This window comes from Staurois parvus, unplaced genomic scaffold (genome assembly GCF_062004578.1).
Source record: "Staurois parvus isolate SC_StPar_1 unplaced genomic scaffold, SC_StPar_1.0 ptg000746l, whole genome shotgun sequence".
Taxonomy (NCBI): domain Eukaryota; kingdom Metazoa; phylum Chordata; class Amphibia; order Anura; family Ranidae; genus Staurois; species Staurois parvus.
The window spans coordinates 2,948,368-2,973,878 of NW_028318542.1; the positions used below are offsets into that span (position 1 = coordinate 2,948,368).

The 25,511-nt window shown below is 43.2% G+C and overlaps 2 protein-coding genes across 4 annotated transcripts in view; one reads left to right on the plus strand and one right to left on the minus strand.

Moving 5' to 3' along the window:
- The window catches only part of LOC149445116 (G protein-coupled receptor 4-like), a 102,083-nt gene extending 95,193 nt beyond the window's left edge, over positions 1-6,890 (plus strand). For 2 of the 3 annotated variants that reach the window (XM_089654171.1, XM_089654173.1), the window contains exon 2: positions 5,423-6,890. In XM_089654171.1, the coding sequence (XP_089510297.1) occupies positions 5,449-6,480 (1,032 nt within the window). In that variant the 5' untranslated portion in view covers positions 5,423-5,448 and the 3' untranslated portion in view covers positions 6,481-6,890. Of the gene's footprint in view, positions 1-2,562; positions 2,674-5,422 lie in introns of all 3 variants that reach the window. The other variant, XM_089654172.1, reaches the window with a different exon arrangement.
- Positions 6,891-17,124: 10,234 nt separating this feature from the next.
- Positions 17,125-25,511, minus strand: part of SPTBN4 (spectrin beta, non-erythrocytic 4) — a 240,366-nt gene continuing 231,979 nt past the window's right edge. The window contains exons 35-37 of the mRNA XM_089654174.1: positions 23,590-23,763; positions 23,439-23,481; positions 17,125-19,678 (exon numbers count right to left, since the gene is read on the minus strand). Of these exons, the coding sequence (XP_089510300.1) occupies positions 19,517-19,678; positions 23,439-23,481; positions 23,590-23,763 (379 nt within the window). The 3' untranslated portion in view covers positions 17,125-19,516. The remainder of the gene's footprint in view (positions 19,679-23,438; positions 23,482-23,589; positions 23,764-25,511) is intronic.

Sequence of the window (25,511 nt, forward strand, 5' to 3'; positions counted from 1 at the left end):
CAATAGGACAACCCCCAAAACAGGAATGGTTTTACAGGTGGAGGCCACTGACATTTTTTTCCTTACTCATCTTTTCTGTTTTTCACTAGTTTTGCACTTGGCTAGGGTCAGTGTCACTACTGGTAGCATGAGCCAATACCTGGACCCTACAGAGTTTGCACAGGCAGTCCAACTCCTCCAGGATGGCACATCAATACGTGCCATTGCCAGAAGGTTTGCTGTGTCTCCCAGCACAGTCTCAAGAACATGGAGGAGATTCCAGGAGACAGGCAGCCCTCGAACCCCTCGTATACTGTTTTGTTACTGTATTGTCTCATGTACCGTTCCCCACTACTCTGTAAAGTGCTGAGCAAACTTTTTGGCGCCATATAAATACTGTATAATGATAATAATAATATTCTAGGAGAGCTGGACAGGGCCGTAGGAGGTCCTTAACCCATCAGCAGGAGTGGTATCTGCTCCTTTGTGCAAGGAGGAACAGGATGAGCACAGCCAGAGTCCTACAAAATGACCTCCAGCAGGCCACTGTTGTGAATGTCTCTGACCAAACAATCAGAAACAGACATCATGGAAGGTGGCCTGAGGGCCCAACGTCCTCTAGTGGGCCCTGTGCTCACTGCCTGGCAAAAAAGGGGGCAGAGAGCTGGAGTTACATTCTGCAGAGCTCAGTGAGGAGAGTTCTGAGAGCTGATTGGAGGGAAGAGAGACACCCCCCTCCTCCACACAGCTCACAGGAACAGAGCTAAGGCTGTCAATCACAGGCTGTATGCTGGAGGTCCCTCCCCTGTCAAAATTTTCTCTTGGTGTCAGGAAAACTTGTCAGAAGTGATTCATACAGATAGCAGCGGAAGGGGGCAGCAGACAGAAATTAAACTTAGTGCTCTAAATTGAGACAAGTACACACTATAGAGGGATATGCTTTGTTCATATTTCATGTTTGAGGTTTACTTTAAAGGATTACTAAACCCAGGACCCTGCATTCACTATATCTGGTCTCCCACAGAACATGGAAATGCAATTATTTTAGTAAATATAAACTGCTAAATACCTTTTCTCATCAGCCGTTAGACCATTCTTGTGACTTCTATCAGTGTCCAGCAGAGCCCTGGTTAAAGCTTGTAGGAGGAGTTTTTTTTCTGCTCAAGGAGGATGCAAAACCCCTGACCCCTGTCTGGACAGTACTGATTGGCCCTGTGCTGATCACATGCACTCTCCCAAGAAAAAAAAAAAACCTCTAGCAATACACACTATACTGAACATGTGCCAATTCAGTCTGTCTTATCAGGAGATAAGACCTGGACATTTGAAAAAGGGGAGGATCAGAGCAGACAGGATCAAACAGCCTTTTTACAAAATGCAGAGGATTAACCCCTTAGGTTCCACAGTGAGTATAACAAGCATGCTTTACTACATATACAGACTGATTTTACTGTTGTGGGTTTAGTAACACTTTAACTATTTCTTGTGAAAACTGCAAGTTCAGGGAAGCAGCACTGAGAGTTATAACTTCAAATGCTGGGGTAAGCAATTAGTCTGCAGGTTGGATACCTGATCCCCTAGTCTGCAGGTTGGATACCTGATCCCCTAGTCTGCAGGTTGGATACCTGATCCCCTAGTCTGCAGGTTGGATACCTGATCCCCTAGCCTGCAGGTTGGATACCTGATCCCCTAGCCTGCAGGTTGGATACCTGATCCCCTAGCCTGCAGGTCGGATACCGGATCCCCTAGCCTGCAGGTCGGATACCGGATCCCCTAGCCTGCAGGTCGGATACCGGATCCCCTAGCCTGCAGGTCGGATACCGGATCCCCTAGCCTGCAGGTCGGATACCGGATCCCCTAGCCTGCAGGTCGGATACCGGATCCCCTAGCCTGCAGGTCGGATACCGGATCCCCTAGCCTGCAGGTCGGATACCGGATCCCCTAGCCTGCAGGTCGGATACCGGATCCCCTAGCCTGCAAATTAGACACCTGTCCAGAATGAAAATGTATTGATCGTTTTGCAGCAGTTGGCAGCACCGAGATGATGCATTGATACATTTGATTGTATTTTGGTCAATAATAAGGTTGCATGGTGGAAACGGATGAAATCAATAATATACGATCGTGTCTTCCAACTATGGACTGAATTCCTCTTCTGGGTCTGTGGCATATCAATCATATATGTTGTTAATGATCTATCAGTTATTCTATCAGGAGAGATCAAAAAGCTATTGATCATTTATCGAAAAGTGTATGGCCACTAAATGAAAAAAAAAACGTAAGTTATCATTGGTTGGGTATTGGGGGAAATGCTTGCTTTATACTGCCCTCTACTGGCCAAAAACGATTCTATACTACAACCAGGCATTACTCATAGACATTTAGTACATAAACCGTTTCATTTTCAGGGGGATTATTTAGATTGTTCTTTGTGTCAAAATATTTGTCTTGATTTCCATTGTCTTTACAAAATATTAAAATTTTTATTTTGCTTATTACTTAGACAACCGTTACAAATCATGGTGATCCCCAAGTCTGTTCTAACTGGGTCCAATTTTTTTCTCTCAAATCTACATTTAATAGAATAAAGAAAGGAAGAGGAAGCTTGTAAAAGTCAGGAACCCCATCCTACTGTGAGCCTTTCTCCGCCAAGGGCATATGAAGAAGATACATCTTAGATCCACGCCTCAATTGGTAATCCGCCCCATAGATCTAATAGGGCTCCCCAACTTCCTTCACCCACACATGCATAGAGGACATTGTTCCCCCGGGGAGAGAACTGGGGAGGCGGTTGTGTTTCATGATATATGCTATACATGTGTAATAAACCACATTGTGTTTAACTTTGTAAGGTCCACGTATCTTCTCTTCCATGACCCTCCCATGAGGATAAGACCCCTTAGAAATTGTGCTACTTTTAGTTTTTCAAATTTAATAAAAAGATTTATAAACGAGAGGTGGTTTGAATTCTAACCACTCAGTACTGTGTGAAGCAGAAACTGTTTTCCTTCTTGTCTCTCTCTCCCCCCCCCTCCCCCCTCTTTCTCTTCCCTCTCTCTCTACCCCCTCTTCCCTCTCACTCCCCCTCTCTCTCCCTCTCCCCTCTCTTTCTCTCTTCCCTCTCTATCTTCTCTCTCTCTTTCCCCCCTCTCTCTTTCCCTCTCTTCCCTCCCTCTCTTCCCCCTCTCTCTTCCCCCCTCTCTCTTCCCCCCTCTCTCTTCCCCCCTCTCTCTTCCCCCCTCTCTCTTCCCCCTCTCTCTCTTCCCCCTCTCTCTCTTCCCCCCTCTCTCTTTCCCCCTCTCTCTCTCCCCCCCTCTCTCCCCCCTCTCTCTCTCCCCCCTCTCTCTCTCTCCCCCCCTCTCTCTTTCCCCCCTCTCTCTTTCCCCCCTCTCTCTCTCTTTCCCCCTCTCTCTCTTCCCCCCTCTCTCTCTGCCCCCCCTCTCTCTCTCTGTCCCCCCTCTCTCTCTCTGTCCCCCCTCTCTCTCTGTCCCCCCTCTCTCTCTCTCTGTCCCCCCTCTCTCTGTCCCCCCTCTCTCTGTCCCCCCCCTCTCTTTCCCCCCTCTCTCTCTTTCCCCCCTCTCTCTCTTTCCCCCCTCTCTCTCTTTCCCCCCTCTCTCTCTTTCCCCCCTCTCTCTCTTTCCCCCCTCTCTCTCTTTCCCCCCTCTCTCTCCTTCTCTTCCCTCTCACTCCCCCCCCCCTCTCTCTCTCTCTCTCTCTGTCTCTATCATTTTCCTTTCCTGCACTATAGCCATTCCATTCTTTGTCCTTGTGTCGCTGGCCATCCCACATATGTCACCTTGTGGTCTTCTCCTATGTAAAGTTCTATAAAATCAGCATGCTGTACCCAAATGTATGTCTTTCCTCTGGGTTAGTTAACTTAAATATGTCCGAAGCGTGATGTTGTCAGATGCAACCTCAGAATGTAAAGTGGTTGCAAACCTCAGACAAAATATGAACAAAGCCTTCTATAGTGTGTACTTGTCTCTATCCTGAGCATGAAGTGTCATTTCTGTCTACTGCCTCATCCCTCTTATCTCTATTGTCAGGAAGTGACAGCAAATATTTTATTTTGATTTATGATTGGACGCCTGCCTAGTTTTTCCCGCATTTTTAGCGTTTTTACATTTAGCGTTTATTTGTGTTTAACATTTTTTTATACACAAAAAAACCCTAAATAAAACTATAATTTTGCACAAAAAAAGCTCAAACATTGGTCTACAGCTTTTTACCTCGTTTTTCCATGTTTTTCCATGTTTACCAGCGTTAGAGCGTTTTTACAGCTAAAAAACTCCCCTAGAAACCCACTAGCCCTGGGGGTTTTATTCCAGCCAAAAAATGTCCCTGCAAGCCTATGCGTGCACTGACACATAGGATAACATGCTGGGGAGTTTACTAGCTGTAGAAAAAAATGCCAAAAGTCAAAAACAGCTGCTGTAAAAACGTCCATTGACAGTCAGTCAGGCTCTGCATACACCATGAAGCAGCCCCTCTCAGATCCCACCTGGTCCCATGCTACGTGTGTTCCTTCTTCCATCCCTTCTTTTGGGGGGGTGGCACTGCCCCCCCCTGTGCATGGACACATAGGATACCATGCTAGGGAGTTTACTGGCTGTAGAAAAAACACCAAAAGCCAAAGACAGCTGCTGTAAAAACATCCAGTGTGCATGAGAACTTCAGAGGACCCATTCTCAACCAGGGTTCCTCCAGAGGTTGCTTGGCGTTCCTTGAGCAATGATTAATTTCTGCCTTTCATACAAGTAACCACTGACACCAGTGATCTTTTGAACTATCTGTAAGGGGAGGATTCTTCCCACTGACCACAAATGTAAGGAGCGTTCCTGTCTTTGACCATCATGCTAATGTATTGTGGTCTCTAGGAAGCCCTAATAATAATTACTCAATCTACAGACCAGAATTTCAAGGATTCCTCCATGTTGAAAAAAAAAAAAAAAAGTTGACAAGGGCTGTTTTAGAGTGTCAATGCAAGCCCTATTCATTTAATGAAAGGGGGAAATACAGCAAGTAGGAGACGAAGTCAAGACTTGGAAAAGTTCTCCTGTCATTGGCTCTCCTTTTGTATGAGATATATGTTATGCAGATAAAACTCTGAAGGACACCACTGGCTCCATTGCATGCTCTTCATTTTAAAATGAAGCCTAAAATGCAGGTGTAGCATGGAATAGCTTTGTTGTGTCCTGTGTGTAGTGCACTCTGTTATAAATTGGCATTTCAGTCTACATTAGACTCTACATATCTGTATCTGGTATACAATGATGAAAATATGGTGCAGCGAGCAAGGTACTTTTTTTTTTTTTTATAAATAACTTCAAGGTAAACATTAAAACATTATGAAACTGGCAATGCAATGCATTACTTCAGTACCATTCTATGGAAATGTGTCTTGATTTTACACCATTTACATTGTTCTTTGTTTTCCCCTTAGGTGGCCTTGTCTACAGCTGAACATCCATGGCATGCACCCAAAACTACACTGCTCCGTATGAGAGCACCCTTTTCCCCCTTATCTATGGAATGGTCTTTTTCTTTGGATTGATTGGTAACCTGGCAGCAACGGGCGTGATATACCAACACGTGAAGCGAAAAAATGTGCTGGGGGTGTACCTGGCCAATCTCTGTGCTTCTGACCTGGTATATATCTTCACCCTCCCGGTTTGGATTGTCTACACTGCTAAAGAAGATTGGCTGTTTGGGGCTGTCAGCTGTAGGATTGTTGGCTTTTTCTTTAATGCCAATCTCTATACCACCATATCTTTCCTCAGCTGTATTGCCGCTGACCGCTTTGTAGCAACCGTGTTTCCATTCAGGGCCAGAGCTTTGCGGACTATGAGGGGCGCCTTAATAATCTGTGTGGTGATTTGGCTTATCATCTTAGGAACCCATTCGGTTTTCCTTGGTCGAAATGAACTCTTCAATTCCAGTCACAATATCAAGCTTTGCTATGAGAAATATCCACTGGATTTGTGGATGGTTCACGTCAATTATTTTCGCATCTTCGTAGTTTTTCTTATCCCTTTGGTGATTCTTGTGGTCTCCTACTGCTCTGTTGTCCGTGTGGTCCATCGTAGTCACAGCTTGGAGAGCGACCAGAAACGTAAGATCATTGGGCTCCTTCTCACCATGACCGGCATATTTGTCATCTGCTACCTCCCATATCACATTGTGCTTTTCTTCCGCTCGTATGTCAGTGAGCGCAATCCGGATCCCTGTGCTATGGAGGATAGATTACGTCCAGCTTATCGGGTCACATTCACCTTCACCAGCCTTAGCAGTGCTCTAGACCCTTTCGTCAATATATTTGTCAGTGAAAGTATCAAGCAAGACTTGTTGAAGGAGGTCCGAGCTATATGGACTGGATTCCGATCTCTTCGTCATCCGCGATCCTCGCTCAGGCAGTCTTCAAAGGTTGGCTATGATACAGTGGCCCATCAAATAGAGAATGACCAACTCCTGGTGGAAAAAAAGGAAGACACTGCACTTTGATTGTTCTAGAGACTAAAGCTGAACCAGATTGATTGTACATGAGACCTTAAAGCGGAACTAAACCTATCGATTTAACAGTTTCCAAAAACCGTTACTTTCCCGGCACATGCTGCAAATGCTAACTGTCACCTTTTGCTTGTGCTCTCAACTGAACTGTCACACCATCAAATGGCTGGTGTCATAACTGATCACATGTGCAACATTATGGCAGTAGAAGATCAAACAGAGGCCAAGATGGCAGCTTCCTTGGCTGAAAACGATAGGAGAGTTTAGTTCTACTTAAAGTCGAAGAGCCTATTTAAAGCTGAATTTTAATCTATTAATGTTTTGCCTTCTCTGGTTCCTCCTTTTTCCCTTTTTCTTAACATGCTAATTAATATTTTTTTTATATAAAACCTTTTCTATTTTCACTGTTGCCTTATTTTAGACCCAGTGATATTATCAATGGTCTCCAATGTCCTCTGTATGTACCTTTTTAACATACCTGAAAACATCACAGCGCCCTCCTCAGTAACCTCCAGCTGGTTCTTGGGAGAAATTATGTAAATTTTCTACGGGGCAGCACAGTGGCGTAATGGTTAGCATTTCTGCCTAGCAGTACTAGGGTCACCGGTTCAAATCCCAACCACGGCAACGCCTGCCTGGAGTTTGCATGTTCTCCCTGTGCCTACGTGGGTTTCCTCCGGTTTCCTTCCACACTCCAAAAGATACGCTGGTAGGTTACTTGGTTCCTGTCTAAATTGTCCCTAGTGTGTGTATGTATGAATGTGAGTTAGGGGCCTTAGATTGTACTCCCCTTTAGGGTTAGGGACTGATGTGAATGTACAAAAAAAAAAAAAAAAAAAATATATATATATATATATATATATATATATATATATATATATAAAAAATGTGATACGTAAATTGATGGGGCTGTAGAAGTACCTGTAATAAATAAAATAATAATAATGTAAATATGCCCTCAGGGATGGATACCAGTCTTAAGGAGTGGGCATTCCTAGGCAGACTGCACACCACCCTAGGTAATACCCACGTGTGATGCCGAGCATACATAATTGACAGAGCTAAAAACCGGTGAATGAAAGGGGAAGACCAGGGACAGTCAGGCTGGGGTGGAGAGAGCTGATGCTGGATGTCCTCCAGCCAATAAATGAGGCAGGCTTTGACTTTCTGAAGCTTCCAGTGTACACTGTGAGAAGCTTACAGTGTGCTGTGAAATCAAAGTAAGCAATTTCAGTACAGGGGAGGGTCCTGAGCAACTGTGCAAAGACTGAAAATAAGGCTTGAGTTCAGCTTTAACACGTGTCACTTCTGGACCGTGGACTCTTGTGGATCACAAAGAGGGTTTTGCTAAAAGTGCATCTGTTATCCATAATATTCACATTCCTACTTTCACTGTAACAGAAAATGGAAGGTGAAAACCCTTCTGGTTTCCATGGGCAACAACTTTTTTTTACTGTTTTTAGCTCCAGTGTTTGTAGAGTAACCTCAGATGGGTGAATTCTGCTCACCTATTCTGAACGTTTCCAGAGGCATGAGGAAAAGTGTAGCCAATGCCTTAAAGTGGTTCTAAACATCACATATACCCAGTGAAGTGGCTATTCTCAGGTCATACTCAGTGATTAAACAAATCCTCCTATGTCAGTTTTACCTGTTTATCTGCAGTCATCTATAGCAATTCAAAGTGCAGAGTTTTTGAAAATTGTCTGAGGTTTCAGAAAGCAGGGGGCAGAGAGCTGAAGTTGCACTCTGCAGAGCTCAGTGAGAGCTGATTGGAGGGAAGGGACACACCCCCTGCACACAGGAACAGAGCTGAGGCTGTCAATCTGCTGAAGGTTCCTCCCCTGTCACCATTTTTCTCTTGGTGTCTGGAAAATCTGTCAGATGTGACCAATGCAGAGAGCAGAGGAATGGGGCAGCAGAAAGAAATGACACTTAGTGCTCTGGATTGAGAAAGGTACACACTATAGGGGAATGTGCTTTGTCCATATTTTATGTCTGAGGTTTACAACCACGTTAAAATAAGTCACCAAAACTTTTCTACTTTGAAGAAAGGCAGGCAGATGGACTTGGATTAGCCTGTGCATAGATGTACAAATTCATTTGTTTGGACTTGCTGCTCTTCAGGGATCTGTGGATTCAATATGTAAATAAGAACTTCTGACTTTACTTTGCTGATTTTGATCTGCATACCTGTTGCAGGTCAAGGATTTGCATGACATTGAAGCCAGAGGGTGAGCATAATAGCCAAGAGACTAACAATGTCAGGTGGTTATCAGTGACAGCCCTGATGGTTCTCTCTGTAGACAACAGTATTTTTAAAGGGTTAGTTTACCTTTTCCAAAATCTAGGTAAAGGGTGTCTTGGATAGAAACAAACTTAGTAGTGTTGACCAACGTTTGATAATGCCCTTACTATTGGTGTAAGCCATGTATGTACCTTCTAAAGCCTGAGCGAAAAACTCCCAGAAATGGCACCCCCCTGTCCAGTTTGATGGTAAGACAATCCTAGCTGTAACTGCTCATCCCTACCATCACAGGAGCGAGCTCATTCTCCAATTCAAGCTTGCATGTGCTCTTGCTGACCTGACGCAAGAGCTGCGAGCTCTGCGATGGTACACTGCGCATGTGCGAGGTTTTGACTCTTGTGATGGTGGGGGGGAGAAGTAACGGATGGGAGTATCTTAGTGATGTCCTAGCAATAAGGCAGGACCAGGGATGCCATCTCTGGACGTTTTTCAGCCAGGTTTTGGAAAGTACATAGATAACCTACACCTATAGTAAGGGCATTATCCAAATGTTGTCAAATCTGTACAGTTTGTTTCATGTACAGCACGGGTATCAAACTGGCGTCCCTCCAGCTGTTGCCAAACTACAAGTCCCATGAGGCATTGCAAGATTGACAGTTACAAGCGTGATTCCCAAAGGCTGAGGCATGATGGGACTTTTAGTTTTGCAACAGCTGGAGGGCCGCCACTTTGACACCCCTGATCTACAGGCACCCATTACCTACATGGGCAGTTTTTTGTGACGTAACCCTTTAAGGCTGCACTGTTGTACTAATGAATGGTGCAGCGACATCCTATTCATGTGTGTTGTACTGGATGTTACACCCTAGTCACACCGAATCTGACTTTGAAATGGTGTGAATTCATATGAAGTCACATGATTTCAAAGTCAGATGTCAGTCAGAATTTAGGAGCGACTTGGAAGACATCTGTGTGACTTGATGCACAAATGTCTATGCAAGTCGCATCTGAACGTGCAAAAAAAAAAAGTAGCGCATGATGTACTTTCAAAATTGGTGCAACTCCAACGGAGTTGGAATTGCACTGATATGACCACTTCCATTGCGGAAAATAGGGTGCGACTTGTCATGTGATTTAAAACTATCAAATTACATGACAGGTCGCACCGGTGTTACCAGGGATGCAGGGGTGGACTGACAACTCATGGGGCCTTCGGGTAATAGGGCATCATGGGGCTCGTGTCCTTGCCTACACCCAAAAAAGCCTATGAAAAAGGTACCAGGGGCATCTCATGGGGCCCCCTACTGACCCCGGGCCCTTGGGCAGTGCCCCAGTGCTCAAATGGTCAGTCCGCCCCTGCAGGGATGTATTTATTTCCTATGACATCCCAATACACACACAGTGGGGGAGAAAGTGGTGCAGCTGTGCATGGCAGCCAATCGGCTTCTAATTTCAGTTTGTTCAGTTAAGCTTTGGCAATAAAACCTGGAAGCTGATTGGTTACTCTGCAGAGCTGCACCAGATTTTGCACTCTCCACTTTTAGGAAATAACCCCTTGTGTGCCAGCATACCAGATGTAGTAGAAGATATTGGTGCAGAAACGTCATGTACAGGCATTGAGTCCTGTGCTCCAAACAACCCAATTAATATTCATATGTAGAAAGTACTTTTGGTGCCTTAGATATCAGTGCGGAGCTAATTTTGCAATTCAGCTTCCCTTTATACCTACATTTACAAGATCGCATTCAGGGGTGTATTTACCACAAGGCATTTTCTTAGGGCAGCATTTTTCATGGGGGCAGCACCGCCCCCTCAAAAGAAGGGATGGAAAAAGGGACACGTAGCATTGGGACCAGGTGGGACCTGAGAGGGGCTGCTTGATGGTGTATGCAGAGCCTGACTCTTGTACCCAGGCATGGCCAGAGCTGTGAAGATGAGTGTCTTCTCTCTCGCAGGGTCGGGGGGGTTGCCAGTGTATTGGGGGTGGTGGTAGTGGAATGCTCTCTCGGGTAGGGATGGGGTGGTGTTGGTCAATGTCAGGCTCTCTTCATGGGGGAGAGGGGTGCTGGTCAGCGTCAGGGTCTCTCCGTGGGGGGAGAGAATTTTTGTGTTACCTAGGGCAGCACAAAAACTAAATATACCACTGATCACGACATGGTTTTGGGTTGGGTTAGCAGCACTAAAGGCAGCCCAGAACAGCATTTTTTGCAGAAAAGGGATTTCCTCCCTTTTTATCATTGGGTTTACTTGTCCCAGCAAAAATGTTGGCCGTCAGGCACACAGCATTTTTTGTGCCAGTTGCAGCAAGCATCCAACAGCTGGATTCAGAGGTGGATGCAGATAGTGGCGGCTGCTCAGCAAGTACAAAGCAATGAGACTGACAGCGGCTGCAGCTGCTCACGGGTGTTCAGGTGTGATCTGAAGCCATTACCTGCAGACAGTAACAGATGATCGCTCTTGGGTCCACATCCATCTGTGAACCCAGCCGCAGGAACGTGCCGGATTCTTGCCGCTGCAACTGGCACATAAATATAGCCTTAGGCTGGACTCACATCTTTGCATTTTTCCTGGTAAAATCAACAGAAAAGCACGTTGATGCACATTGACGCACCATAACAGATCAGCGCCACGCCGAGCCTGCACGGTCCGTCTCCCAGGTGTACACTCTGTATTCAGGGGAGGGCTGGAATACAGCAAATCGTACTCCAATATAGCATGCAGATTCACCGCACACTGTAAGGTGAAAGAAAAACTGGCTTCAGTTCAGATCCCAGCCCATTGGTCACGTCCCTCTGACATGTTTCACCCACATTAGCCTTAATCGATGATTAAGTCTAATGTGGGTGAAACATTGGGGGGAAGTGTCCAATGGGCTGGGATCTGAGAAGACAATTTTTCGTTCACCTTACATTGGAGTTGAATGCACATCGACACATCCTCACGTTTGTTGACATTCGTTATGACGCATGTTCTTTGGCAAAGACATGTGTTTTAATGTCTTTTCATTGATTACAATGGGACATGCATCAGGCAAAAATGCACCAAAAATTCAAAGCTGTGAATGGGCCCTTAAAAAAAATTATTTTTTTTACCTTTTTACTTTTCTTTTTTTTTGGGGGGTGATAGAGTGGAGATGGATTAGAACACCTGCTAGTTTAATTTTTTTATTGCTGTTACCCCATTAGGGAGATTCACTCTCTCTAGTTGTCATGTTTACTGTTGTTATCAAAAGTAAAAGAAAATCCCAAATATTGGGTTGTCCACAGAATAGTAGTAGAGGGGAAATCTTCCAATGGGAACACTATTCTAGTGACAGCCAGGGATTCCTTCACTTTGGAGGGATTTTCTCTTGAGTCATATTTTGGCTTTGGGATAGGAAGTGAAGGGAAATATCCCCAATGGGACATTGATGTATAGAAAAAAAACCCCCCACACACCCTGGCTTATAACCCTCCCTTACTCTATCTGAAAAAAAAATGCCTCTAGTTCTAATTGAATGTAGCTTTATGTTAACATGTGGGTAGTCTTTGTGTCTCGGCATTCACCCTGAATAGAATTATTTGTTTAGAGAGGATGGCTTGATTATCAAAGCTGGCCACCGATGGAGCGAATCTCGTCCGTTTTAGCAGGGACTGGTTGATATTCAATCCATCTATAGGCAGGCTTGTGGTACTGAAGTCCATCCATCGACTTCAGTACAACCAACCTGTTGGATTTTTTTTTGCATGTGCTCACTGCCAGTGGCTACAGCCGCAAGCAGTGATCATTATGTTCTGCCGGAAGGATGCCGTGTGAGGATGTTGTGACTGGGCACCTACACAGGTTAAGATGACCTTTAAGGTGAAGACCTCAAAACCGCCAACCAGTCTCCCACAATAAAAAAGCCAGACAATCCTGATAAAACTCTGGAAACTGAATTTTATTGGACCTGTTGCACTGAGCCCATTGGGAAAATACATGTTTACATGTTCATGTTGCTTTTTTTTTTTTAATAGTTGAATATTCTTTACAATAAAATTTACATTTTTGCTCTTTTTTTTTTTTTTTTTAAACCCATTCTAGAAAACCATTTTACAGCAGCAGGAACAGAATCCATTTGGAGAGGACATTACCAGCTCATGCATTTCAGTTCCCTTATGTAACCTATGGCATGCAGTCTGTTTCTCCATGGTCATAGTGGCTGAGACACATACGTGGCATCACTGCAACCTAACCAACCTGGTGGTCTTTGGTGCTGAATATCCTCCACTAGCCAACAGCTAATAAAGCTTTTTACGGTGTAGCACCCAAATCTGTTCTAAAGGCCAAAACAGACATCAACAACAAAGACCAGCATGCTTTGCTCCAGGGCCAATATGGCCACCGTTAACAGTATGTAAATACAGTCTTTCTGGTTGCAAGGGTTATCACAGTAGAAGTAAAGCCACTTTTTGAAAGTGGGCCAGCCTGTGAGAATTGCAGCGGGCCCAAAGTAATACATGTACTCTCTGTTGGTATTTAAAATAAAAAGTCTGAAGAAAACAAGAAAAACAGGTTTTGTGTTTACTTGCAGCAGTCACTGAGGCATGCACTGTGCTATGTGGCTGTGGAAGTGGGCACATGCAGTGGTGCTTGTGAAACACACGTGGATTTTTTTTAGACGTGGCCAGTGGTTACACAAAAGCAGCCATTTTGTGTGCTAGATCGTTATGTTTAATCTCCTTAGATTTTGCCTTCTCTGGTTTCTCCACTTTTTTTTTTCTGGTTATCAAAACCTTTCCTTTTTCATTCCATGCCATATTTTAGACCCAGTGATGACAGCAAGGGTGGGGAGGAAAGAGCTAGACAGCATTTTGAATGTTGCCGGACCTCCGCCAGGAAATGAGGTGCTCTCCGCTTTCCTGCAGCTTCTAATGCACACTGACCTAAAGATCACAGTGTGCATGGATATCAGACTAAATAGTTTCAGTACAGGAGAGTAGCCTGGAGAACTGTGCATGGCGGAAGGTAATGCTGGAGATCAGCTTAAAGCGACACTAAAGGTTCGCTACAAAACAAAACAAAAACCCGTTCTACCTACCTGCTGTGTGCAGTAGCTTTTCACAGAGCAGCCTGGATCCTCCTCTTCTTGGGTCCCGCGCTGGATCTCCTGGCTCCTCCGTTTTGTTAGGTACCCCCATAGCAAGCAGCTTGCTATGGGGCACCCAAGCAGGCACACTCCTGAGCCACTGCTCTGTGTGACCATTCACCCACGGAGTCATGGCCCGGCTCCACCCCCTCTGTTTCCTCACTGGCTGCGATTGACCGCACCGAGAGCCAATGGCTCCTGTTGCTGTCTCAGCCAATGAGGAAGCAGAGACTCGGGACAGTCGAGGTTCTTGTGCACATCAATGGACCGTGATGGGGCTCAGGTAAGTATTAGGGGGGTTGCACACAGACGTTTATGTACCATCCAGCATAGAATGCATGTAGGTAAAAACTGCACCTTTACAACTTCTTTAAAGGCTAAGTTCACTTCCCTGAACAAGTTACACCCGTATTTAGGATGTAACATGTTCAACATGCACATCCTCTCCCCATGATAGTGGGCAGGGGATTCTCTCCCAGCACCTGCTGTCACAATTTGAGAACTGTGTGGCTGTGTGGCACTGCATCATTCATTACAGTTTCCATTGAATGAATAGACTACAAGTACTGTCAGCTACTGCAGCTGACTGCTTGTAGCTCTCAATGAATGATGAGGGTGCCGATGAGCGCTCTCACAGTTCATTGATCTTCCTTCTCTCAAGTAACTGTGTACCTGTGTTGCAGGTGTGGTCAGACATCTATACTGAGAATCTGAAGGAGCCTGGCACTGCACCCACCATCTGCTGATCCTTAAAAAAAAAAAAAAAAAAAAACACTTATTTTTTTCTAACTGCAAAAAAAAGTTTGTTTCCCCCCCCCCCCCCAAAAGGTGAACTTTTCTTTTAAACAACTGTTACCATCTTCTGACAGGATGGCTTGTTATCTTGTTATAAGCTCTTGGCCTATTTACTGACGGTTTATGCTTCACAGCAATGTTTGTGCTTCAAATGTTAAAAAAAAGTTTTAGTTCACGAAATGGCTGCTGTTCTCTGTGTAGCCAACAGGACTGAGTGGGGTTGAGAAAAAGAAATGACAGTTTAGCTTTGGCCATGGCTGAATAAAAAGATATTGCCCAAAGCTGTTCAATATTTTGCATAGAACGTCATGAAGTGAGTACCTGTCCTTCTCCAGCTGTCCATTTATAATAAATGGTTGGGATAAGATTTGTGGTTTTTAAATATTTGATGTCTAAAGGTCACCTTCATGGTGGAGTCATTTAAGTCCCAATATGGTCACCTGTCTGACAGGTACATGAATTGGGCGCAGGAACCAACCATTTCGCTACTGTGATCTGATGGATTTCTAATGGAGGTCTATGAATTCCCATGCTAATGTTTCGCGTTTCAATACCTGTTACATCATTGGTCCACTATTTTCAATGGAAAATGCATCTGGCAAAAAACTGAAAAGTGTAAAGGGGCTGCTAATGCCAGATAGTGCAGGGGAAACACCCAGTAAAACATCTGCCAAGTAGAACATCCCACCCAAGGATTTGTAGTTCTGTTCAAACAGCCTTGTGATTCACAAACTTGTGCCCCCCCCCCCCCCCATATGCATTGCCTGGTAGGGGACACTCCAATTTCCTATTTAGGCTTTCCCACTGAACAGTCACTATCGTTATGCTGCTAGCATTTCATTGGCTAGTGACCGGGCAGAACCAGGACATTTACTAAAACTGGTGCCGCTGTGCATGGTAGCCACTCGGCATTGAATGTCAGTTTGTTCAATTAAACTTTAGCAATAAAACCTGGAAGCTGAATGGTTTCTATGCAGAGCTGCACCAGATTTTGCACACTCCATGTTTAGTAAATCAACCCCAGTGTGTTTTTTTACTGCAGAGGTCTATAAATAACCAGACTGGCCAAACAGAATCGCAATTCAAGTAGTAATCATAAGGTAGGTAATACAGTTCGAATGTGCTTTAACTGGTTTGCCTGGAATTTCATATGAAACCCTCATGGACCGGTATCATACAAGCAAATCCAGCTCTCTGCAGAACTGAGCAGTTTCACTCACATTTAAACACTGACATTTTAAAGGCAATATTAGGATACTGTAAAATGGAAAAAAAAAAATCCTATTCCTACATTTATAAGCCCCTGGCTCCTATCTTTTACTTTTTTTTTTAAATCGTTTTCCAGTTGCTAAATGGCTTACAGTCCATCTGGTGCACTCAGCCCCGAGTGAAAGAACTTGACCTCATAGTGCTGCATGGTAAGCCGCTAAATGAATACCGTCACATTTTGTGAAGTAGGCGGTCCATAGAAAATCACCTGTGCAAAGAACGGAGCAATTCTGCCCAAAAAGTTTATTTCTCCATTATGGGTAATGCAGAAAGGGCTGGAGCCTATTAAGTAAATGAAACATATGAACATACGGAGGCAGGTGACTGCAACCAGCCAAACCAAATGTAACAGGCAGGAGATGTTTCTGCCACATCCTGGTCATAAAGGAAAGCGCTGACCAAGTCCTTCATCCACAATGGAATGTCTTTTTTTAGACTGAGGTTTTTTTTTTCTCTTTTTCTTTAAACATTTACAATTCTTTACACTACCCTGCTTTTCTAACTTACATTTTATTTGAAAACATACAGAAAAGAGTAGGTTGTGGGATTTTGAAGGTGCGTAATAATAATTAGAATAATTAAAAAAAAAAAAGAATTCGTAATAATAGAATCTTTATTTTTTTTATTATAATTTTTTACAATTTGTTAATATCAATAAAATTACATTTATTATAAATGGGTAAAACAGACTTAACAATCACAACACGCTTGAATGTTTCCTGCGTTGCACAGATGATACTTCCCAACATGTTTCGTCTAACCTGGGCTTCCTCAGAGGAAAAGAAAAGCTATCTGCAATACAGCCTACAATTGTATAAAAAATACCATGTAGTACAGCCTGTCTCAAACTTTTCAACGCAGAGAACTCCTTGACATAACTTTCCGGTCTCAGGGAACCCCTGCTAAAGATGACTTTATCTACAACTCATGATACATTATTGTGATAATCAGAGGTAAGAATGCTCCTTACACTTGTGGTCACTGGGGAGAATTACCCCTTTACAGATTGCTAAAAAGATCAATGGTGTCAGTGGGAACTTACCTGAAAGGCAAAAATTGCTCTGGCAACCTCTGGAGGAACCCTGGTTGAGAATCCCTGATGTAGTAGTTTTGCTATAATTGTAGACTTTATTGTGGATAGCTTTTCTCTTCCCTGAGGAAGCCCAGGTTGGGCGAAACATGTTGGGAAGTATCATCTGTGCAATGCAGGAAATAGTCAAGCGTGTTGTAATTACGTCTGTTGTAACCATTCATATTAAATGTAATTTTGACATTATTAAATTGTAAAAAATTAAAAAAAAAAAAAGATTATTGTAATTATTATTATGCACCTTCAAAATCCCACAACCTACTCTTTTCTGTATAATTTATATAGGGATGTGGTGCACGAAGATGGTCAACCACTCATCATTTTTCTAATCTTCCATTTATTTGAAAACTATTCTCTCTCCTGTCCATATAGGCTCCTACAGAGCCATGTGGTGAAGTTCCAGGTCACCAGCATTTTCCGGAGTATGTCTTTACGTGGCCAAAAAGCTCACCTGGAAAGTTCAACAACACTGCAATACAACCTACACAAACCACTAAAATCAACATTTTCATAAAACACCCCCTTTAACTATCACTGCTGATGTTCCCACAGACCAACCAGGCAACAGACTGGAGGAGCCTTTGGAATTTCCTACATGGTGGTGAGAACACATCCGCCTACTGTGCATTGTCCAGAATGGTTTGCAAAATCACCTTTCTATTCCTACACCAGTTTGGACTTGAGCGCTGAAGTTCTCCAACCACAAGAACAAAGTTATGTTGTTGGAGGTGGTCGTATATAAGAAGGCAAAGAGCTACCTAAAAATAGTTCCCTTACATAGTAGCCATTTTCCATTCCTCTAAAAGCTGCCAAATGTAATATCTGGTTCCTATCAGTTGTGGCTTTTACAACAGTGTATTTTGCTCTATCCCATTAAAAGAATATGTAAACCCAATATTTCCTATTCCTGATATGTGACTGCTGTACCATGTGCTTGTATGTAAAAGTCTCCTGTTCACTTTGTATTGCTTCCTTTGTGTGAAATCCCTGGTGTTCATGCCAGTCCTGCTTTCCTATCAAAAACTGACCACGCTAGGCATGAGAGCACAGAGTGGTCAGTTTTCTAGCTGAGCTGAGAACTCTGCTCTCCTCCAAAGATCTGACTGGTCCTGACACAACCCCCCAACCCAGTACAGCCTTTCACTGAGAAGACCAGTGTGCTGCTATTTCTCTCCCCCAGCTCTCTATGCAGATGAAAACAGAGGGTATGTGATCACCTATAAAAAAGGTGTGGAGGGAGGTATTTATAATGCTTTGCTTTACAAGGTAAGAGTTTACATATACTTTAAAGCCAAGCACCAGTCTTGTGTAATGTCATTCTCTCTGTCTAATTAGATGATCAGATTAACAAACAGCCCAAAGAGCAAAGAAAAAGCAGCCATACCCAGAGGAACCAATCAGATTCCCTCTCCTGATTTGATGTGAATTCTGATTGGTTGATATGAATTACTGCACTGTACACACTTCTGCTTGTACTGTTCACAGGAGAAGCCAGTAAATAAAATGTTCATGCTCAGTCACTTCAGTAGCCTTGGGCTACCACCCAGCTGTCCAATACTATGGAGCTAACATCGTGATATTCCTGATTGCAGGATTAACCCTGTACAAGTATAAACATAGTAAAAAAGCAAAATAAAAAAAACAAAACATGGATTTAGTACACATTTCAGAGCTTGAACAGGGCTGTGAACATGGGGAGTCCCTTTAAATGTGGGTTGCATCTCCATATTCTACAGTTACCATCACTGAATGTTCTCTCGCAGGGCATGGACAAGCTGCAGTGCTACTAATGTGATGAAAGATGAACCTGTTGATGAAGTCAAATACTGCATTAAGCATGTAGAGAGGATGAAGATTTGTCAATGTCTTGGATATAGGGATTCTGTTTATGTCACAGACCTGGAATTTTGTAGCAGCCACACGAATATTGCACTGTGAGAAGTATTCTGAAGATTTCCTTTGCGAACTGTCAAAATAAATACAAAACTAGACATCTGGTCCTCTGCTATCTCCTGTGCTCTCACATGATCCTGATCTAAGCGTATAAAGAATTCAGACTTATCACCAATGGTGTAAGGTTCTCCCCCCTGAACTAGCGAGTGTTCCTGAACTCTCACCTAGCCGAGCCCGTATTCCCATCAACTATATTTTACTACAGACATAGGCTACAGTTTTATACTGTTTAGGCCCTTTATATGTGTGTTCACCAAACTCTAAAAGAGCTAGATACATTAAAACCCGCCTGGCCCCTGAGGAACCGAGAGGGAGTGTTTGTAGGATGGAAGTTTCAGGATAAAATTTGTTTTAACACTCAGGAGTTTTTTGGGGTAGGAAAACTACGTTCAGATAATGCATAGACATCAAGATTCAGTTCCAAAACATGTCAGAAGGCTCCTCGGACCACCTGAAAGAAGAAGATCTGGAAGGGCTTGCTCTTCAGGTGTTTGACCAACACCTGGCTCTGCCTGAGGGCGGAAGAAGTACAGGAGGGCATTGTAGGAAGCTCCATGCTCCTCCTCATGGTTCACTTCTTACGGCCCCCGGCGCTGGATCTGCGATCAGACTCTCGTTTGATGTTTCCTTCGTCGGTGGAGGAGGTAGTAAGAAGGGTCTGGCTCCATTTGGCTATCTCAGCATGTTCAGAAACACAAGTGGTTATAGCCGTAATCCAGTTTTTCATTTCCTCCTGTTAAAAAAAAGAAAATGCAACACATTAAATGGAATTCGATTTTCTCCATCTTGTTTCTACACTGCTCAAAAACATTAAAGGAAACACTTTTTAATCAGAATATAGCATCAAGTCAATTAAACTCCTGGGATATTGATCTGGTCAGTTAAATAGCAGAGGGGGTTATTAATTTCAATAACTCCAAAGCAGCTGAAACTGATTAACAACAGGTGCACTAGATGGGCAACAATGAGATGACCCCCAAAACAGGAATGGTTTTACAGGTGGAGGACACTGATATTTTTTCCCTAGTCATCTTTTCACTAGTTTTGCATTTGGCTAGGCTCAGTGTCACTACTGGTAGCATGAAGCAATACCTGGACCCTACAGAGCTTGCTCAGGCAGTCCAACTCCTCCAAGATGGCATCAATATGTGCCATTGCCAAAAGGTTTGCTGTTTCTCCCAGCAAAGAGCATGGACGAGATTCCAGGAGACAGGCAGTTACTCTAGGAGAGCTGGACAGTGCTGTAGAAGGTCCTTAACCCATCAGCAGGACCGGTATCAGCTCCTTTGTGCAAGGAGGAACAGGATGAGCACTGCCAGAGCCCTACAAAATGACCTCCAGCAGGCCACTGGTGTGAATGTCTCTGACCAAACAATCAGAAACACACTTCATGAGGGTGGCCTGAGGGCCCGACGTCCTCTACTGGGACCTGTGCTCACTGCCCGGCACCATAGAGCTCGACTGGCATTTGCCATTGAACACCAGAATTGGCAGGTCTATTCATGAAGATAAAAAATCTTCTGTGTGCAGCTCCCCCCACATCCCCTCCCTTATATTCACCTGAGCCCCCTCTCAATCCAGCGATGTGCACTGGAGCCTCGGCTGTCCCAGGTATCTCTCTCCTCAAGCACAGCCAGTGAGCCAATGAGGAGAGAGCAGGAGGCGGGGCCTAGCTTCGGCTCTGTATCTTATGGACGCATAGAGTGGGGCTTGAGAGCGAGCATGCACCACTGCCCCCATTGCAAGCATCTTGCTATAGGGGGCGCTGGTCAAGGCGGAAGAGCCAGAAGTGCCACAGGGGACCCGAGAAGAAAAGCATTAGGCTTGCTCTGTGCAAAAATATTGCACAGAGCAGGTAAGTATGACATGTTAATTTAAAAAAAAAACAAAAAAATAAACCTTTAGAATCACTTTAAGCTGCAATGTAATACATGTTTTCTTTTGGAATTATTACCACTTTAAATGTTCGTGATCAGTGGTGTGTGCTCCAAAACTCTGGTGTCCACATGTCATGTGTATCCTCTTACTGCGTAGTAGGAATAGTTTTACTTACAGGATCTCCAGCATAACCACTGAAAGGATGAGGATAGGAAGATTCAACGGTAGAGGATGAAATGACAGGCTCCCAAATGTAAACCCATCTACTATTTATATTTGCGATCATTTCAGTGGCCATCACTGTGATCACAAGGCACAGGGCCAATTCAATCCGCTCTGTGCCTTTAGTCCGTGATCTGAGTTGTATAAAGTCAGCTTTATCCCAGACAGTGGGAACTCCACCATTTTAAAACACAGCGGTACTGAAGTGGTGAAAAGACCAATAGGGAGGCTCTACATTTTTTTTTGTAGGTTATTTCAGTATCTGCCCCTGATAAGCTAGCATCAGAAAGTGTCTTCTTTCCCTCCATCTAGGCTGAACATAAATGCTGAGCTGAGCCAAGCTTTACCAGGCAGCTGAATATGTAGACATGGTCAACTGCCTTTAGCATTCCAATGGCTACGAACCCTATGAACCTCCTTGAAAGGTTTTATGGGTTGTACTGAAGTTGTTATTGTTGGAAGAAGATAGGTGAAGTACAACATTTCCATAGGCCTTATAGCCCAGATGGCTATGGCACTTCCTGTACCCCCCCCCCCCCCCCACATACACACACTGGTATATCCCTACCTCAGTGTCACATACGGTGCTTCTAAAGGCAAAAGTTTCTTTACTTTAAAACCACTTGTCGTCCGGCCGCTCTATATAAACGGCTGGACGGTGGCAGTGCAGGGGCGGGTTGCCGTTCCTAAATGGCACCCGCCATTATGGACTGTGCACGCTCCCTGGGAGCATGCAGCACCGCAATCCGGTGCCCGCTGTGTCCTCTGGACACCGATCGTCGTACGGGACCTCTGTGTGAGGTCCCGATCATATGATCACTGATTGGCCAATCATGATCACATGAATAGTACTAAACAAGATGTCACTTCCTGACATCATTGCTTACTATGTGTGAAATCTATGAATGATCACAGAGGTCACATGGTACAAGGCTATTCACAACAGCCTTGTACCATGTGACAAGCTGTGAGCAATCACAGCTCTCGCAGTATTTCTCAATGGCTGCAAAAATGCAGCCTAGTGAGAAGGAGAAATGATTGCCTTTACAGCCTTTCTGGGTGTAAAAGCAATCAGTGTAAAAAAAGAAAAAAATATCTTCATAACCCTCCACAAGTAGTACAGTGTTACTATGGTGACACTGTACTGTTAGGGTGACAGTATGTTAAAAAAAACATAAATAATATAAAAAAAATAAAAATTTAAAAAAACATTTTTGAAAAATTATACATTTTTGGTTATAAACTAATTTGAGTTATTTATTTTGGCCAATCAGTGATCACATGCAGAGTAGGAAGCAAGAGGTCACTTCTGACATCATTGCTTACTACTTGTGAAATCTGTGAATGATCGCAGAGGTCACATAGTACAAGGCTATTCACAACAGCCTTGTACCATGTGACAAGCTGTGACCAATCACAGCTCACACAGTAGTTCTCAATGGCTGCAAGTATGCAGCCAGAGAGAAGGAGAAATGATTGCTTTTACAGTCTGCTAGGGTGACAGTATGTAGAAAAAAAAATAATAATATAAAAAAAAAAAAAAAAATGTAAAAACTTTTTAAAAATTATAATTTTTGGTTATAAACTAATTTGGGTTATTTTGTTTTACTAAAAAGATAACTTAATACATTTTGGCCAAGATTTATGATGAAACATTATTTATTTGCAAAATTTTATAAGAAAAACACTTTTTTTCAAACTTTTTGGACATTTTCATTTATATAGCAAAAAAAAAAAAAAAAAAAAATCCCAGTGGTGAATAAATACCACCAAAATAAAGCTTTATCTGTCTCAAAAAAATTCTAACAAATCCATATGGGTACAGTGTTACATGACTGCGCAATTGTCATTCAAAGTGTGATAGCACTGAAAGCAGAAAATTGGCCTGGACAGGAAGGTGGTAAAATTGTCCGCTCTGGAATGAAAGAATTCTATGCATTAAGGTAAAACACCTTCAGGGTGCAACTTTGCCCTCAGCCCCCCTTATACTTACCTGAGCTCCATCTTGCTCCAGCGATATGCATGAGAGCCACGGTTCTCCCAGGTCTCTCTCTGCTCATTGGCTCAGACAGCAGAAGTCATTGGCTCCTGCTGCTGTCAATCATAGCCAGTGAGCCAATGAGGGGAGAGTCGGGGGCGGGGCCGAGCAATATCCATTCATTAGAGCGTGGCTCTGGAATGAGCCTGCTCGAGTGCCCCCATAAAAAGAGACTTGCTATTGGGGACACTCGGCTGTGGGGAGGAGCCAAGACCACTGGTGGAGGACCCAAAAAGAAGCGGATTGGGGCTGCTCTTTGCAAAACCATTGTACAGAGCAGGTAAGTATAACATGTTTGTTTGTTTTTTTTTAAATTCCAACCTTTAGAATCACTTTGATGTTTCTAGGGATTTACCTCATCTTTAGCTTGAAAGAGGAACTCTCTTCCATCTGTCGACCTACAAATAGAAAAAAATACGTATTTTCTTCTGTTTTTTTGGCTATGGCTGTAGGAGGTAAACAGGCAGATTATAAACAGGTAGATTATAAACAGGCAGATTATTTACCTGAGTTTAAAGACAAACTTCTTTTTCTTATACTCATTGGCTATTTCACAGGAAGCTCCATGTAGGTTCAGTAGGGGTTCCCCTCCGTGTGTTGCGCCTGAACTTTGACTTTTTGCATCCTTGTAGACCCCCAAGTCCCCTTTGTTGAGCACACAGTACAAGTTTACCCAGGACCTGCAGACAACAGGGAAAGAACACCTAAAGCCAACCTTCCAATAACAGCAAATACAAATACCTAGCTGTCACACAGCCTTCAACACGATGGCAAAAGCTAATGCAGGCCACACACGTGGGTCGAATTCCGAACAAATTTGTTTTAGAAAATCGCAAATTTAGTGCGTTTTGTAATCCAATGGTGCCATCGCTGATTTCGAAATTCAACCAACCAAGCCTGCAATTTCACATTTTGCTACAGAAAAGAACTTTCTTCAAGAATTGTCTTCTTACCAGGTCACAGCTCACGCTCGTTTCTATTTCAATCATATTTCTTGCACGATTCTCCCATCATTGATTAGAAATTTGTTCGTTTTTCAAAACATTTCCAAAATACCCTCAAATTCAATGGTCACATGAAAATCAGTTTCTGTGGCCCACTAATGGTGCAAAATTGGAACGAAAATTCTTAGAAAAGATTTTCGAAAGAAAATTCTTTCGGAGTTCGGCCCATGTATGGCCATCTTAAGGCTGGCCATACATTATACAATTTTCTTGAGAATGTTACTTTAGATTTACCAAAAAACATATAATACAATGTCAAACCTAAACAACACTTTCAATTGTATCCAGTTAGGCAGGCCTTTGCACTACATGGGATGAGAAAAAAAAAAGGTGTGTCTTATCTTTAGCCTTTTTTTTTTTTCTCATCCCCCACATCTCTTCTAACATTCTGCTAAAACTTTGTGAGTAGTACTGCTTGGACCTTGAAGAAGGGGACATACCCCGAAAGCTTGTCCCCAAAATTGTTTGTTAGTGCAAATAAAAAAAGTATCACGGACAGTACTCAATTGTTTCTTTAGAAAATTGGAAATTGTGTGTGTTTTGTGATCCGATGGTGCCGCCATTGATTTTGAAATTCAAACAACCAAGCCTTTAATTTCACCTGCTACAGAAAATAATTTTCGTGGCCAAGAATTTTCTTTTCTTTCCAGGTCACAGCTCATTTCTTTTTTGTTTATATTTCTCGCACGATTCTCCCATCATTGATTAGAAATTAGTTCGTTTTTTTTTGCAAAAAATTTCCAACATGCCCGACCACTCAGATTTGATAATTACTCAAAAATTGGCCGTTTCTGTGACCCACTACTGGTGCGAAATTCAAACGAAAATTCTTAGAAAAGATTTTCAAAAGAAAATTCTTTCGGAATTCAACCCATGTATGGCCGGCTTTACTCTGCTCCTTATGAGACAGATGTTCTCCACAACATGGCTGATATTATGATGGGGCCAGAAATGCTGGCGCCTAATGAGAGAAACAAAGACTTATGCAGGCCATACATGGGTCGAATTCTGAACAAATTTTCTTTATAAAATCGTAAATTTCATGCATTTTGTAATCCGATGGTGCCACCATTGATCTCGAAATTCGACCAACCAAGCCTTCAACTTCACATGTTGCTACAAAAAAGAATTTTCGTGGCCAAGAATTTTCTTTTCATTCCAGATCACAGCTCATGCTTGTTTCTTTTTTTTTGTATTACATTTCTGGCACGATTGTCCCATCATTGATCAGAAATTTGTTCGTTTTTCAAAAAAATTCCAACATGCACAATCACTCAAATTCAATGGTTGCACGAAAATTGGCCATTACTGTGGCCCACTAATGGTGCGAAATTCGAACGAAAATTCTTAGAACAGATTTTCGAATGAAAATTATTTCGGAATTAAACCGCTGTTTTGTGAAAGTTTCCACAAGAATAGCTCAG